The sequence below is a fragment of the Physella acuta genome, unplaced genomic scaffold (assembly GCF_028476545.2).
Source record: "Physella acuta isolate Inbredline_101_S28 unplaced genomic scaffold, ASM2847654v3 ptg001933l, whole genome shotgun sequence".
Lineage (NCBI taxonomy): Eukaryota > Metazoa > Mollusca > Gastropoda > Physidae > Physella > Physella acuta.
In genome coordinates, this window is record NW_026733438.1 from 48,277 (window position 1) to 66,772 (window position 18,496).

The following is an 18,496-nucleotide window of genomic DNA, read 5'->3' on the forward strand; positions in this document are numbered from 1 at the left end:
CAAGTCTTAGGGGGACATGTGGGGGACTTGTGGGGGACAGGACAAGTCGTAGGGGGACATGTGGGGGACAGGACAAGTCTTAGGGGGACATGTGGGGGACTTGTGGGGGACTTGTGGGGGACAGGACAAGTCTTAGGGGGACCTGTGGGGGACTTGTGGGGGACAGGACAAGTCGTAGGGGGACATGTGGGGGACTTGTGGGGGATAGGACAAGTCTTAGGGGGACATGTGGGGGACAGGACAAGTCTTAGGGGGACATGTGGGGGACTTGTGGGGGACTTGTGGGGGACAGGACAAGTTTTAGGGGGACTTGTGGGGGACAGGACAAGTCTTAGGGGGACATGTGGGGGACAGGACAAGTTTTAGGGGGACATGTGGGGGACTTGTGGGGGACAGGACAAGTTTTAGGGGGACTTGTGGGGGACTTGTGGGGGACAGGACAAGTCGTAGGGGGACATGTGGGGGACTTGTGGGGGACTTGTGGGGGACAGGACAAGTCGTAGGGGGACATGTGGGGGACTTGTGGGGGACAGGACAAGTCGTAGGGGGACATGTGGGGGACTTGTGGGGGACAGGACAAGTTTTAGGGGGACATGTGGGGGACTTGTGGGGGACAGGACAAGTCGTAGGGGGACATGTGGGGGACTTGTGGGGGATAGGACAAGTCTTAGGGGGACATGTGGGGGACAGGACAAGTTTTAGGGGGACATGTGGGGGACTTGTGGGGGACAGGACAAGTCGTAGGGGGACATGTGGGGGACTTGTGGGGGACTTGTGGGGGACAGGACAAGTTTTAGGGGGACTTGTGGGGGACAGGACAAGTCTTAGGGGGACATGTGGGGGACATGTGGGGGACTTGTGGGGGACTTGTGGGGTAGGGACAAGTCTTAGGGGGACATGTGGGGGACAGGACAAGTCTTAGGGGGACTTGTGGGGGACAGGACAAGTGTTAGGGGGACATGTGGGGGACTTGTGGGGGACAGGACAAGTTTTAGGGGGACTTGTGGGGGACTTGTGGGGGACAGGACAAGTCTTAGGGGGACTTGTGGGGGACAGGACAAGTGTTAGGGGGACATGTGGGGGACTTGTGGGGGACAGGACAAGTTTTAGGGGGACTTGTGGGGGACTTGTGGGGGACAGGACAAGTCTTAGGGGGACTTGTAGGGGACAGGACAAGTCGTAGGGGGACATGTGGGGGACTTGTGGGGGGGGGGGGATAGGGCAAGTCTTAGGGGGACATGTGGGGGACTTGTGGGGGACAGGATAATGTGTGTGTGTGTGTTTGGGGACAAGAAAATATGGGAAACATTTAATTAGGTGCGCGAAATTTCATTTCATTAATAGGTAATACCCGTTTCTATAAAATATTCGAGCGATTTCCGGTAACCGGAAGTGTTATTTTACTCAATTTCTCGTTTTTTTTTCAAACCGATAAATTGAGTGCCGATCCGAAATTTCGTATGAAAGTATTAGATCCTATTTGCATGTTACCATCAATTTTTGAACTATTTCCGATAACTGTAAGTGGTAGTTTGCCCAATGACCGGTTTCTTAAAAAAAAACATGAATTTGATAATGTAAATAATTTTAATAATATGATTCATATACTCAAAAAATATTTTTAAATTTTTTTTTTTGCCTCAATATTGTTTTTTCTCAAAAAATCGAACGGTTTTGTCACCAACATGCCAACCAGTTGACAACCCTTGAAGTGCCGTGCCAACCCTTACTGTCATAACGAGGCCCAGAGGACAAAGGTCGGTCACCCTTAGAAATGGTGTCATTCTTGATCACTGCGTACAGTCTTTGTATTGTTAAACGGCCCTATGTGTGTGTGGGCTGATGTTGGCTGAAGCTATGGCAACTTGCACGCAGCTGTAGGATGTTTTGTAACCCTACCGTTGAGAGGCTAAGATACAAACGTCATGTTCAGTCAGACATTCCGACTGCCGGAAGCTCTTCCGCCTGGGGTGAGAATTTTAACACTAGCAAAACGTGGTTGTTCCCCTTCATCTCGCTGATGTCCCTTGATGTGAAGATTTCCTTCAAACTTTTTGTGTGAGAGATTGGGTGTTCCGCTACGTTAGCATTGTGGTGGTGTGGTGGTCTAGTCAAATGGTAGGTGGTGTGGTGGTCTAGTCAAATGGTAGGTGGTGTGGTGGTCTAATTAAACGGTAGGTGATGTGGTGGTCTAGTCAAATGGTAGGTGGTGTGGTGGTCTAGTCAAATGGTAGGTGGTGTGGTGGTCTAGTCAAATGGTAGGTGGTGGTCTAGTCAAATGGTAGGTGGTGTGGTGGTCTAGTCAAATGGTAGGTGGTGTGCTGGTCTAGTCAAATGGTAGGTGGTGTGGTGGTCTAGTCAAATGGTAGGTGGTGGTCTAGTCAAATGGTAGGTGGTGTGGTGGTCTAGTCAAATGGTAGGTGGTGTGCTGGTCTAGTCAAATGGTAGGTGGTGTGGTGGTCTAGTCAAATGGTAGGTGGTGTGGTGGTCTAGTCAAATGGTAGGTGGTGTGGTGGTCTAGTCAAATGGTAGGTGGTGTGGTGGTCTAGTCAAATGGTAGGTGGTGTGGTGGTCTAGTCAAATGGTAGGTGGTGTGGTGGTCTAGTCAAATGGTAGGTGGTGGTCTAGTCAAATGGTAGGTGGTGGTCTAGTCAAATGGTAGGTGGTGGTCTAGTCAAATGGTAGGTGGTGGTCTAGTCAAATGGTAGGTGGTGTGGTGGTCTAGTCAAATGGTAGGTGGTGGTCTAGTCAAATGGTAGGTGGTGTGCTGGTCTAGTCAAATGGTAGGTGGTGTGGTGGTCTAGTCAAATGGTAGGTGGTGGTCTAGTCAAATGGTAGGTGGTGTGGTGGTCTAGTCAAATGGTAGGTGGTGGTCTAGTCAAATGGTAGGTGGTGTGGTGGTCTAGTCAAATGGTAGGTGGTGTGGTGGTCTAGTCAAATGGTAGGTGGTGTGGTGGTCTAGTCAAATGGTAGGTGGTGGTCTAGTCAAATGGTAGGTGGTGTGGTGGTCTAGTCAAATGGTAGGTGGTGTGGTGGTCTAGTCAAATGGTAGGTGGTGGTCTAGTCAAATGGTAGGTGGTGGTCTAGTCAAATGGTAGGTGGTGTGCTGGTCTAGTCAAATGGTAGGTGGTGGTCTAGTCAAATGGTAGGTGGTGGTCTAGTCAAATGGTAGGTGGTGGTCTAGTCAAATGGTAGGTGGTGTGGTGGTCTAGTCAAATGGTAGGTGGTGGTCTAGTCAAATGGTAGGTGGTGTGGTGGTCTAGTCAAATGGTAGGTGGTGTGGTGGTCTAGACAAATGGTAGGTGGTGGTCTAGTCAAATGGTAGGTGGTGTGGTGGTCTAGTCAAATGGTAGGTGTCCTTATGTGGAAATTCAGGCAAATACTGGGTGCTTGGAACGGTATGCTGTAACCATGACAACCAAAATTTTCTCCCTCGAACACGTGAAATGTTTACAAGAATTTTAATTTTCGTCAGCTCAGGAAAATTTCTTCTCTAATTGCCTAAGGTCACGCTGACCGAGGGGAAATGTTTGAAGTACTCACGTTCACACACTGCACCGGTCGCCTGTCATTTTACCCCATCCCTAATCCCATCCCTAGTCTTAATCCCCATCCCCATCCCTAACCCCATCACTAGCAGAGTTTCTTCCAGGCATCTCTTCGTCTAGCGACCCCCCCCTCGAACGAAATGGAAAATATATACTTAGTATAGAAAATATATACTTTTACCAGAGTCCGCCCCCCCCCCCCCGGAAAATGTTTACCGCCCCCCAGAAAATGTTGACCGCCTCCCCCCCCCCCCCGAAGAAAAAAGTCTGGAAGAAACACTGAATTCTCTAGTTCTAATCCCCATCCCTAGCCCTAATCCCATCCCCAACCCATCCCTAATCCCATCCCCAACCCATCCCTAGCCCTAACCCCATCCCTAATCCAATCCCTATCCCTAACCCCATCCGTATCCCCAACCCATCCCTAGCCCTAACCCCATCCCCATCACTAACCCCATCCCTAGCCCTAACCCCATCCCTAATCCAATCCCTAACCCCATCCGTATCCCCAACCCATCCCTAGCCCTAACCCCATCCCCATCACTAACCCCATCCCTAACCTTAACCTCACCAGTGCACGTTGCTAAGCAACAAGCACCAATCCTCACGACGTCCGGTACCAATTGCTCACCTCCATACACGCTGCCAGTAAAGAGTTAACCAGCTCACATTTTTTTTATAGCAGAAGATAATTACCCAGGAATCTTTTTTTTTAATCTAGAAAAATCTAGAAGCAAAAGTTTTTTCACGCTAATTTTTTTTTTCTGTTGCCGAACGCTTGTCATTTCAAGAGATGTTCTGATAAATAAATGTTTTTTTTTCTTTCATCTTTTTCCCTGGGTATCGTCTTGGGTAGGGGGGAATTAGAGAATGATTTATTTGGAGTATAAACATTTACACGTGTTGTCCTAAAATATTGTTGACTTAAAATATGGTTGGCCTAAAATGTGGACAGGTTGGCCTAAATTGTGGACAAGTTGGCCTAACATATGGACAATTTAGCCTAAAACTTAGACGAGTAGTTCAAACAGCAAGGTATGAACAGCTGTCTTAGATCTGACGGCTGCTAAAGTGTACACATAACGTCCCATTTTTTTTTCAAAGCGTTGAACAGGGATGATTAGTGGAGGCGTACTTAAAAATGTTGACATGTTATGAAGTGCGGGGAGGCTGTTTGGGCAGGGAGCCACATTTCCCGTATGTTAAGACAGGAAGCCATATTCCCCGTATGTTAACTCAGGGAGCCATGAAACACGTATGTTAAGACCACATACACAAGAATATTTTGACTCGTGTTTCGGAGGTATAACTCGGAAGTTGAATATTGAAGGATATTTCCCAGCTCTGTTTCCCACCCCCCCCCCCCCATCCATCTGCCCCACCCCTCATCACTTCCTGTCATTAGAGTCACTACTGGCTGTCAAATAAATCTCCTCTGATGTACAAATGACGCTCTAGTGATATACTAATGACTCTCTACTGACGCTCTAATGACGCACTAATGCCAGCGATTAAAGTGTATACAAGTCGCACATCAGAACAAAATGTTTTCACAGAATTGAGACGATGGGATGTATCTGCTGGTGAGTAGTGAGGGTCAATGTGTGAGTGGTTACCCTAGCGTTGTGTGGGACAGTGTGTGAGTGTTTACCCTTGAGTTGTGTGGGACAGTGTGTGAGTGTTTACCCTAGAGTTGTGTGGGACAGTGTGTGAGTGGTTAGAGTTGTGTGGGACAATGTGTGAGGGTTACCCTAGAGTTGTGTGGGACAGTGTGTGAGTGGTTAGAGTTGTGTGGGACAATGTGTGAGGGTTACCCTAGGGTTGTGTGGGACAGTGTGTGAGTGGTTAGAGTTGTGTGGGACAGTGTGTGAGGGGTTACCCTAGAGTTGTGTGGGACAGTGTGTGAGGGGTTACCCTAGAGTTGTGTGGGACAGTGTGTGAGGGTTACCCTAGAGTTGTGTGGGACAGTGTGTGAGGGGTTACCCTAGAGTTGTGTGGGACAGTGTGTGAGGGGTTACCCTAGAGTTGTGTGGGACAGTGTGTGAGGGTTACCCTAGAGTTGTGTGGGACAGTGTGTGAGTGGTTACCCTAGAGTTGTGTGGGACAGTGTGTGAGGGTTACCCTAGAGTTGTGTGGGACAGTGTGTGAGGGGTTACCCTAGAGTTGTGTGGGACAGTGTGTGAGGGTTACCCTAGAGTTGTGTGGGACAATGTGTGAGTGGTTACCCTTGAGTTGTGTGAGACAGTGTGTGGGACAGTGTGTGAGGGTTACCCTTGAGTTGTGTGAGACAGTGTGTGAGGGTTACCCTATAGTTGTGTGGGACAATGTGTGAGGGTTACCCTTGAGTTGTGTGTGACAGTGTATGAGTGGTTACCCTAGAGTTGTGTGGGACAGTGTGTGAGGGGTTACCCTAGAGTTGTGTGGGACAGTGTGTGAGTGGTTACCCTTGAGTTGTGTGGGACAGTGTGTGAGGGTTACCCTATAGTTGTGTGGGACAATGTGTGAGGGTTACCCTTGAGTTGTGTGTGACAGTGTATGAGTGGTTACCCTAGAGTTGTGTGGGACAGTGTGTGAGGGGTTACCCTACAGATGTGTGGGTCAATGTGTGAGTGGTTACCCTAGAGTTGTGTGTGGACAGTGTGTGGGACAGTGTGTGAGGGGTTAGAGTTGTGTGGGACAGTGTGTGAGTGGTTAGAGTTGTGTGGGACAATGTGTGAGGGTTACCCTAGAGTTGTGTGGGACAGTGTGTGAGTGGTTAGAGTTGTGTGGGACAGTGTGTGAGTGGTTAGAGTTGTGTGGGACAATGTGTGAGGGTTACCCTAGGGTTGTGTGGGACAGTGTGTGAGTGGTTAGAGTTGTGTGGGACAATGTGTGAGGGTTACCCTAGAGTTGTGTGGGACAGTGTGTGAGGGTTACCCTAGGGTTGTGTGGGACAGTGTGTGAGTGGTTAGAGTTGTGTGGGACAGTGTGTGAGTGGTTAGAGTTGTGTGGGACAATGTGTGAGGGTTACCCTAGGGTTGTGTGGGACAGTGTGTGAGTGGTTAGAGTTGTGTGGGACAGTGTGTGAGGGTTACCCTTGAGTTGTGTGGGACAATGTGTGAGGGTTACCCTTGAGTTGTGTGGGACAATGTGTGAGGGTTACCCTAGGGTTGTGTGGGACAGTGTGTGAGGGTTACCCTAGAGTTGTGTGGGACAGTGTGTGAGGGTTACCCTAGAGTTGTGTGGGACAGTGTGTGAGGGTTACCCTAGAGTTGTGTGGGACAGTGTGTGAGGGTTACCCTAGAGTTGTGTGGGACAATGTGTGAGTGGTTACCCTAGAGATGTGTGGGACAGTGTGTGAGGGTTACCCTAGAGTTGTGTGGGACAGTGTGTGAGGGGTTACCCTTGAGTTGTGTGGGACAATGTGTGAGGGTTACCCTAGGGTTGTGTGGGACAGTGTGTGAGTGTTTACCCTTGAGTTGTGTGGGACAGTGTGTGAGGGTTACCCTAGAGTTGTGTGGGACAGTGTGTGAGGGTTACCCTAGAGTTGTGTGGGACAGTGTGTGAGGGTTACCCTAGAGTTGTGTGGGACAATGTGTGAGTGGTTACCCTAGAGATGTGTGGGACAGTGTGTGAGGGTTACCCTTGAGTTGTGTGGGACAGTGTGTGAGGGTTACCCTAGAGTTGTGTGGGACAGTGTGTGAGGGTTACCCTAGAGTTGTGTGGGACAGTGTGTGAGGGTTACCCTAGAGTTGTGTGGGACAGTGTGTGAGGGTTACCCTAGAGTTGTGTGGGACAGTGTGTGAGGGTTACCCTAGAGTTGTGTGGGACAATGTGTGAGGGTTACCCTTGAGTTGTGTGGGACAGTGTGTGAGGGTTACCCTATAGTTGTGTGGGACAATGTGTGAGGGGTTACCCTACAGATGTGTGGGTCAATGTGTGAGTGGTTACCCTAGAGTTGTGTGTGGACAGTGTGTGGGACAGTGTGTGAGGGGTTACCCTACAGTTGTGTGGGTCAACGTGTGAGTGGTTATCCTAGAGTTGTGTGTGGACAGTGTGTGGGACAGTGTGTGAGGGTTACCCTACAGTTGTGTGGGTCAACGTGTGAGTGGTTACCCTAGAGTTGTGTGGGTCAATGTGTGAGGGTTACCCTAGAGTTGTGTGGGTCAATGTGTGAGGGGTTACCCTAGAGTTGTGTGTGGACAGTGTGTGGGACAATGTGTGAGTGGTTACCCTAGAGTTGTGTGGGACAGTGTGTGAGGGTTACCCTAGAGTTGTGTGGGACAGTGTGTGCGGGGTTACCCTAGAGTTAGATGAGAGCGACGAGTTGTAGATACAGTTTCGAACCCCCATCTCCTGCATGCACTGTGTCAGCTGATGGATGCTCGACTCGACGTCCCGGTGGAAATCTTGGGGAGATTTCTCCAGTTGGTGGAAAAACAGGAAGTCAGAATACAGCCTGGGAACAGGATAAAACAGGAAGTCAGAATACAGCCTGGGAACAGGATAAAACAGGAAGTCAGAATACAGCCTGCAGACAGGAAAAACAGGAAGTCAGAATACAGCCTGGGAACAGGACAAAACAGGAAGTCAGAATACAGCCTGGGAACAGGATAAAACTACCTGTAACAAAACTACCAACAAACAAAACTACCCGTAACAAAACTACCCGTAACAAAAATACCCGTAACAAAAATACCCGTAACAAAACTACCCGTAACAAAAATACCCGTAACAAAACTACCCGTAACAAAAATACCCGTAACAAAAATACCCGTAACAAAACTACCAACAAACAAAACTACCCGTAACAAAAATACCCGTAACAAAACTACCCGTTACAAAAATACCCGTAACAAAACTACCCGTAACAAAAATACCCGTAACAAAACTACCAACAAACAAAACTTCCCGTAACAAAAATACCCGTAACAAAACTACCAACAACAAAACTACCGACAACTAAACTACCAACAACAAAACTACCAACAACAAAACTACCCGTAACATAAATACCCGTAACAAAACTACCAACAAACAAAACTACCCGTAACAAAACTACCAACAACAAAACTACCCGTAACAAAAATACCCGTAACAAAACTACCAACAACAAAACTACCCGTAACAAAACTACCCGTAACAAAACTACCACCAACAAAACTACCAACAACAAAACTACCCGTAACAAAACTACCAACATCAAAACTATCAACAACAAAACTACCAATAACAAAACTACCAACAACAAAACTATCAACAACAAAACTATCTGTAACAAAACTACCAACAACAAAACTACCAACAACAAAACTACCAATAACAAAACTACCAACAACAAAACTACCAACAACAAACTACCCGTAACAAAACTGCCAACAACAAAACTACCAACAACAAAACTACCCGTAACAAAACCAGCCCAGCGGTTGGCCATCTAACCTTACACATCTGGCCATCTAGCCTTACACATTTGGCCATCTTACCTAACACATTTGGCCATCTAACCTAACACATCTGGCCATCTAACCTTACACATTTGGCCATCTTACCTAACACATTTGGCCATCTAACCTAACACATTTTGCCATCTAACCTTACACATTTGGCCATCTAACCTTAAACATCTGGCCATCTAACCTTACAATTGTGGCCATCCTTGTGGTTGGCCAATGGCCGGGAGAACTGACCTGTCCGTAGGGTTTCTCAGCAGGACAATGACCCGAGCCTGGGGTATCACGTGATGCAGGTAGTGGGCGTTGGTGAAGCGGGGCTCCAGCAGCCCGCAGTTCTCGGGGTTCTTCCACCAGTCCTCGTTGGCCCACAGGGTAGAGACACTGGCGTCACCTGGGGGCGGCAGGGGGGGGCGTAACACATGGGTCAACATAGACAGGTGGACACAGACAGACAGGTGGACACAGACAGGTGGACACAGACAGGTGGACACAGACAGGTGGACACAGACAGGTGGACACAGACAGACAGGTGGACACAGACAGACAGGTGGACACAGACAGGTGGACAAAGACAGGTGGACACAGACATGTGGACACAGACAGGTGGACACTGACAGACAGGTGGACACAGACAGACAGGTGGACACAGACAGACAGGTGGACACAGACAGACAGGTGGACACAGACAGACAGGTGGACACAGACAGACAGGTGGACACAGACAGGTGGACACAGACAGGTGGACACAGACAGGTGGACACAGACAGACAGGTGGACACAGACAGACAGGTGGACACAGACAGACAGGTGGACACAGACAGGTGGACACAGACAGGTGGACACAGACAGGTGGACACAGACAGGTGGACACAGACAGGTGGACACAGACAGGTGGACACAGACAGGTGGACACAGACATGTGGACACAGACAGGTGGACACAGACAGACAGGTGGACACAGACAGACAGGTGGACACAGACAGACAGGTGGACACAGACAGACAGGTGGACACAGACAGACAGGTGGACACAGACAGGTGGACACAGACAGACAGGTGGACACAGACAGACAGGTGGACACAGACAGACAGGTGGACACAGACAGACAGGTGGACACAGACAGGTGGTCACAGACAGGTGGACACAGACATGTGGACACAGACAGACAGGTGGACACAGACAGGTGGACACAGACAGACAGGTGGACACAGACAGACAGGTGGACACAGACAGACAGGTGGACACAGACAGACAGGTGGACACAGACAGGTGGACACAGACAGGTGGACACAGACAGGTGGACACAGACAGGTGGACACAGACAGGTGGACATAGACAGGTGGACATAGACAGGTGGACACAGACAGACAGGTGGACACAGACAGACAGGTGGACACAGACAGACAGGTGGACACAGACAGACAGGTGGACACAGACAGGTGGACACAGACAGGTGGACACAGACAGGTGGACACAGACAGACAGGTGGACACAGACAGACAGGTGGACACAGACAGACAGGTGGACACAGACAGACAGGTGGACACAGACAGACAGGTGGACACAGACAGGTGGACACAGACAGGTGGACACAGACAGGTGGACACAGACAGACAGGTGGACACAGACAGACAGGTGGACACAGACAGGTGGACACAGACAGGTGGACACAGACAGACAGGTGGACACAGACAGACAGGTGGACACAGACAGACAGGTGACTTAAGCAGCAGCTGTTACTAACCGGTAATTTTTGTGTGGAATGTGTTGAGGTCATGACCTTCGGGATTTGAGTCTGCTATCTGCATGGCTGCCCCATCGAACAGATCGACGTAGTCAGAGAATGGAATGTGTGACGTGTAGTTCAAGCACCAGCCTGGGGAGGACAAACAGCACATCAAGCAGGACATCAAACAGGACATCAAACAGGACATCAAACAGGACATCTCATCAAACAGGACATCTCATCGAACAGGACATCTCATCAAACAGGACATCAAACAGGACATCAAACATGACATCAAACAGGACATCAAACAGGACATCAAACAGGACATCAAACAGGACATCAAACAGGACATCAAACAGGACATCAAACAGGACATCAAACAGGACATAGAAACAGTCGAAAAATGTTAAGCAGTCTGAACGTTTGTTGTTTTTTTGTGTGCTTGGTTTAGTGCACGTTTTATGAACCCATCCATCACACACAACTTGACCCATCCATCACACACAACTTGACCCATCCATCACACACAACCTGGCCAACATGCTGGATTAGGTGAGCGGTTAATCTCAGCTTATCACGTGAGCTGCTCATGTGCGACCTTCTGCTGGGAGGTTATCGTGACCCCGATAAGGTCGCTAAACATTTTAATTTTTGTCTATGACCCTGATAAGGTCACTGAAAAGTTACATTTTGTCTATGACCGTGACGTTGTTTCTCTAGCGAATAACGTGTTTGTTCTGCCCTTCCTCCCCCCTTCCAAGGCCTCGCCACATCGTCTTTGCCATCGCTGACTCCCTGTGGCACATCCATACATCCACACATCCACACATCCTCACATCCACACATCCACACATCCTCACATCCATACATCCTCACATCCACACATCCACACATCCTCACATCCTCACATCCTCACATCCACACATCCACACAGTGGTTTTACAAGGCGGCAACAGCCGAAGTTCTTTACAGTTACCTCGATCCCTGCCCTATGATGTATGTACATCCTATGATGTCTCCACATCCTGATGTATGTACATCCTATGATGTCTCCACATCCTGATGTGTGCATACATCCCTTCACCCACTCACCATAACGATTTTTGCCCCACCAATGGGATTCCTTGACAGGTGGCGCTGCTACATCCGGGTGTGCAATCAGCCGGTGATACAGGTCAGTACTGCCGCACTTGGGCATGCCGGCAATGAAGAAATACGGCAAACACCTCAGCCGGAACCGGTCAAGTCGTTTAGCCCACTGTTGTCTGAACGTCCTAAAGATCTTCTCATATCTGTAGGAGTAGTTGGCGAACAGGTTGCCGTGGTACATGTCGTCTGCCGGCTGGACCACCTCTTCCCGCCAACACGGGTTCTTGTACTCCGGCAGAAACTTGATCGGCTGCTGAAAGAGGAAACACGTGGTAGGTGAGCAGCAGGCAGCTGTATAGCGCGCGTGTGGTTGTAGTTGAGCATAAAGTTTGTTGATTGTCAGCTAACTAGGCCCAGCTTACGGCTATTTATAGTCTCCAACTTCAGGGTACATAACTCACGTTGGGGGCGGGCCTAAAAACAGAACTCTTTCAACCTCGGAGTTTGTTTTGGACTCTTTCAGTTCGTCAGTGAGAAAATAATTATGCTAATGATTGCGGAGTTAGGAAGCGTGAAAAATGTAGATTGGGTTCATAATGAATATTTAATTTAATTATGGATTTTTGTTGATTTCCGCAAGCTGTTAAAATATCGAGTTAACGAGTTTCAAGACATCTGCTAGGCCTTGTATCTAGTCATGCACGTGAAACTACAGGTGTGGGAGGGGTCTTGTCGTTCAGGTGGAACAGGAAGTGCGTCATTAGATGGTCTAAAATAAGACTGTAACGAAGCTAATTAGAAAATAATTGGACTCATGGCAACACGAATGTCCGCTTACCGTGACACGAATGTCCGCTTACCGTGACACCAATGTCCGTCTTACACCAATGTCCGTCTTACACCAATGTCCGTCTTACACCAATGTCCGTCTTACACCAATGTCCGTCTTACACCAATGTCCGTTTACCGTGACACCAATGTCCGCTTACCGTGACACCAATGTCCGTCTTACACCAATGTCCGCTTACCGTGACACCAATGTCCGTCTTACACCAATGTCCGCTTACCGTGACACCAATGTCCGTCTTACACCAATGTCCGCTTACCGTGACACCAATGTCCGCTTACCATGGCTAGAACTTCCGAGACGTCGTTAGTCCGGCACGCAACCGGCACACTGCCGTGTATACGCCGGCCGCTGCTGTTTCTTTCCGGTCCGGCCGGAATTTCATTGGAGAGCTGGTCCTTCAGGACGTCCTGTGGGCTGTCCTCACGCTGCAGGTAGGTCATGAGTCGCTCCACCAGCCCCGGGCGTCCGGCGTTCCAAGGTCGGGGGTTCGAGTCCGGGATAGAGCCGGGTAGGGCGGGGCTCACAGGAAACCCGTACACCAGCAGGAAGACAATGGCGGCCGAGAGTACCGCCAGTACGTAGAACCCAAACTGGAGTTTGTCGCGCTGCATTGTGGGTAGTGGCGGGACCCATAGTCTCACACGCGCACAGCTCGGGGTCATAGGGTCGTCCTAGGGATGAGTCATGTAGGGGTCATGTGGGGGTCATCTGAGGGTCATCTGAGGGTCATCTGAGAGTCATCTGAGGGTCATGTGTGGGTCACTTGGATGTTCTAGCCGAAGCCCTTCCGCTGTGTGGCCATCCTTTAATCAACTGAAACATGAAAACACCGGCACGTCATTCACCAGTTATCTAAACTTGTTACACATGGTAATGTAGAAAATATTGATTTTTTAAAAGATGTATTTAATAACGATCCACTAATTAAATAACTGGAAAGAAAAGCGTGGGTCGAAATTTGTTTTATAATCCTTGTAAAAACAGATAAGAGCAAGAAATGGCAAAAAATGCACATGTTGTTGTTGAGCAGGAATGTGACGTAAAAGTGCACGTTCCTGTGTCTGCGTGTGAGTGCATTCTACCTTCTAATGTGTACACTACAGTGTGTGTGTGAGTGTGTTTCTGTGGGTGTGTGTGTCTCTGCAGTGTGTGTGGGTGTCGGTACAGCATGTGTGTGTGGGTGTCTCTGCAGTATGTGTGTGTAGGTGTCTCTCTCGTGTGTGTGTCGGTGCAGTATGTGTGTGTGTGTGTGTTGTTGTGCTGACTCAGAAACCAAAGGGTGCTGTGTTACACCCTGTGTTTTTTATGCCCTAACTTTCTGCTAAGCCCTGTTTCTGTTATGCCCTAATCTTTTGTTATGCCCTATGTTTATGTGATGCCCTATGTTTATGTGATGCCCTATGTTTATGTGATGCCCCGTGCGTCTGTTACACGGTTGATGGACTTGTAAAGCTGAACCCTCGCTCTATCTAACAATGTAGGTCAACCCCTCAAGATTAATTAATAAAAGTAATTAATCTTCACCCTCCGCCCCGCCACTACACAACATGCAGGTAGCAATAAACGATACAAACACAAAAAAACATTACTAACTAATTTGTTAGATGCTTTATTTGCCATTAATATAAGTAACATTCCTCTCTAGACCTAGCTATCCATCGGGCAGATGAAGTAGAGTTCATATGTTTCTTCGCCTTGGCATGAAGGGATGGTGTGGTCAGCATTATACCCAGCCAACCTTCCCCAACGTCAGTCAGGTACCCATCAGAGCTGAGTGAACTCAGAGACATCTGAGAGTCACAAGTCCTAAATAATGTATTTTTTTTAAATCTCTCGTCCCCCCCCCCTCCCTCCTCTACGTAGTCAGCTTCTAAGTATTGTTTTATGGATGAAAATGGATGTTTGTTTAGTATTACTATTGACCCTAATCCACTCAATTATCTTGAAGAGGTGCAATTAAGCTTTGTTAATTAGCGCTTGAATAAAGCAGTGTCGGGAGTAAAGCAGTTTTTAATGACATTTAATTGGACAAGGTTTTCATCAAAGCTCCATCCTCATGCCAGTACACAGTCCATTTCCTTAGTGGGCTGGGCAGGGCTAGTGCACTGGCTACAAGTGATGCACTCGGCGCACCGTAATGTTGTGTCGGTCTCTACACTGTCAAGACGTAACCCTAACGTGACGCTGTCACAAATGTAACGTCACACTGTCACAAACGTAACCCTAACATGACACTGTCACCTAGTTACCGACCCGTTAGCCCCCCACCACACTTCTAGAGAATATCTGACACCGCTAGCTGTAAGACGTTAGTTGTGTCTAGCTGTAAGACGCTAGTCGACTCTAGCTGTAAGACGTTAGTTGTCTCTAGCTGTAAGACGTTAGTTGTCTCTAGCTGTAAGACGTTAGTCGACTCTAGCTGTAAGACGTTATTGTAGTTGTCGCTACCTCACCACACACTGCCGAAGAAAATATTCCCGTGAGGTTTTTTCCTTCCCCCAAAAAATTGCCGCTAATTTAAGCGTTGTTTTTAGCGCCGGTCGGAATGCGAGGCACCCTCTTGTTTGCGGTCACAAATTCCGGGTAATTGTATTCACCTTTCACCTAAAAAAACCAACGTCTTTCTCTCTAGCGTCTTACAGTTTTAGTTCTATGTACACATATAGCATGAAGTTTTAGTTTAATATAGATCTAGAAGATAATGTTCTAGTTGCATATACATCTTTAACAAATTAACGTAGTATGTTAGTTTAATATAGATCAATAACATAATGTTCTAGTTGAGGCGTTTGTCTGTATGTTAGTGCGAACATTTTATCTCTTGAGGTGTAAGTCAATACGAACATTGCCGTGGTGAGGGTCGGGGGAGCCATTATGACATTCTTTTGACAGCATATGACAGCACATGACAACACATGCCAACATATGACAACACATTCTGTGTTCCCCGATCCTGTTGTGACAAACATCATCTGGCTCAGCACATTCTCGTTCCATGGGCCTTTGTCAAAACATTTCATGTCAAACACTCAGCCCATCACATCACAAACATCACACAAACATTACACAAACATCACACACATCACATAAACATACCACACACATCACACACACATCACACAAACATTACATAAACATCACACAAACATTCCATAAACATCACACAAACATACCACAAACATAACACAAACATCACACAAACATCACACACACATCACACAAACATTACATAAACATCACACAAACATACCACAAACATCACACAAACATCACATAAACATCACACAAACATCACACAAACATCACACAAACATCACACAAACACCAAACATCACACAAACATCACACAAACATCACACAAACATCACATAAACATCACACAAACATCACAGAAACATCACACACACATCACACAAACAGTACATAAACATCACACAAACATACCACAAACATCACACAAACATCACACAAACATCATACAAACATCACACAAACATCACATAAACATCACACAAACATCACACAAACAGCACACAAACATCACACAAACATCAAACATCACATAAACATCACACAAACATCACACAAACATCATACAAACATCAGACAAACATCAGACAAACATCACACAAACATCACATAAACATCACACAAACATCACACAAACATCACACAAACACCAAACATCACACAAACATCACACAAACATCACACAAACATCACATAAACATCACACAAACATCACACAAACAGCACACAAACATCAAACATCACATAAACATCACACAAACATCACACACACACACATCACACAAAAATGAGAGGACACATCTTAGCAACATCACACTAGCATCAACCTTCTTCTAGTTACATCATGGCGAACATCACGAACATCAAACCATCACCAACATCAGTAACGACACAGCCAACACCATCAGTAACGACAACCAACAACATCAGTAATGACAACCAACAACATCATTAACAACACAGCCAACAACATCAGTAACGACAACCAACAACATCATTAACGACACAGCCAACAACATCAGCAACGACAGCCAACAACATCAGTAACGACACAGCATCACCAACATCAGTAACGACAGCCAACAACATCATTAACAACACAACCAACAACATCAACAACAACGACAGCCAACAACATCAGTAACGACACAGCCAACAACATCAGTAACGACAGCCAACAACATCATTAACAACACATCCAACAACATCAGCAACGACAGCCAACAACATCAGTAACGACACAACCAACAACATCATTAACGACACAGCCAACAACATCAGTAATGACAACCAACAACATCATTAACAACACAGCCAACAACATCAGTAACGACAACCAACAACATCATTAACGACACAGCCAACAACATCAGCAACGACAGCCAACAACATCAGTAACGACACAGCATCACCAACATCAGTAACGACAGCCAACAACATCATTAACAACACAACCAACAACATCAACAACAACGACAGCCAACAACATCAGTAACGACACAGCCAACAACATCAGTAACGACACAGCATCACCAACATCAGTAACGACAGCCAACAACATCAGTAACGACACAGCCAACAACATCAGTAACGACACAGCCAACAACATCAGTAACGACACAACCAACAACATCAGTAACGACACAACCAACAACATCAGTAACGACACAGCCAACAACATCAGTAACAACACAACCAACAACATCGGTAACGACACAGCCAACAACATCATTAACAACACATTTAACAACATCAGCAACGACAGCCAACAACATCAGTAACGACACAACCAACAACATCATTAACGACACAGCCAACAACATCAGTAATGACAACCAACAACATCATTAACAACACAGCCAACAACATCAGTAACGACAACCAACAACATCATTAACGACACAGCCAACAACATCAGCAACGACAGCCAACAACATCAGTAACGACACAGCATCACCAACATCAGTAACGACAGCCAACAACATCATTAACAACACAACCAACAACATCAACAACAACGACAGCCAACAACATCAGTAACGACACAGCCAACAACATCAGTAACGACACAGCCAACAACATCAGTAACGACACAGCATCACCAACATCAGTAACGACAGCCAACAACATCAGTAACGACACAACCAACAACATCAGTAACGACACAGCCAACAACATCAGTAACGACACAACCAACAACAACAGTAACGACACAACCAACAACATCAGTAACGACACAGCCAACAACATCAGTAACGACACAACCAACAACATCAGTAACGACACAACCAACAACATCAGTAACGACACAACCAACAACATCAGTAACGACACAGCCAACAACATCAGTAACGACACAACCAACAACATCAAGCAGATCCTAGTCAACACTGCTACCACACTGCAACAACAAGCTACTCACACATTAGCAAGAACGTGGTAATCCATCAATCCACTCCATCCAGTGAGTGTTAAAGGCAATCTACTCACGGAGTTCACTCAACCGTGAGCTATGCACTGCGCAGTCTAACGTAGCAGCTGCTAACTGGAAATACTAATGGAATTCCCAGGGGCGATAAGATCTAGGTCTACTCCGCGACTAGCAACAAACATAAAGCCATACAAGAAACATAACTACACTGTTGCTTATTACTTGGTTACTGATCAATCTAGTGAATTAAAAAAATGTTTGGCTTTTGAAAACGTTTTGGTCTAAATATTTGACTTGAGCACAAAATCTCAAATACTTCGCTTCGCACTTCGAGAAAATATAAAAATATGTAAAATATTTCACGTGGAAACTTTTTTAACGTGA

The 18,496-nt window shown here is 47.0% G+C and overlaps 1 protein-coding gene across 2 annotated transcripts in view; it reads right to left on the reverse strand.

Annotated features, from left to right (window-relative positions):
* Positions 1–18,496, reverse strand: part of LOC131931264 (carbohydrate sulfotransferase 15) — a 39,824-nt gene extending 21,328 nt beyond the window's left edge. The window contains exons 1-6 of one of the 2 annotated variants that reach the window (XM_059287988.1): positions 18,104–18,496; positions 12,930–13,464; positions 11,805–12,111; positions 10,728–10,859; positions 9,218–9,374; positions 7,830–7,986 (exon numbers count right to left, since the gene is read on the reverse strand). In XM_059287988.1, the coding sequence (XP_059143971.1) occupies positions 7,830–7,986; positions 9,218–9,374; positions 10,728–10,859; positions 11,805–12,111; positions 12,930–13,313 (1,137 nt within the window). In that variant the 5' untranslated portion in view covers positions 13,314–13,464; positions 18,104–18,496. Of the gene's footprint in view, positions 1–7,829; positions 7,987–9,217; positions 9,375–10,727; positions 10,860–11,804; positions 12,115–12,929; positions 13,465–18,103 lie in introns of both variants that reach the window. The other variant, XM_059287987.1, reaches the window with a different exon arrangement.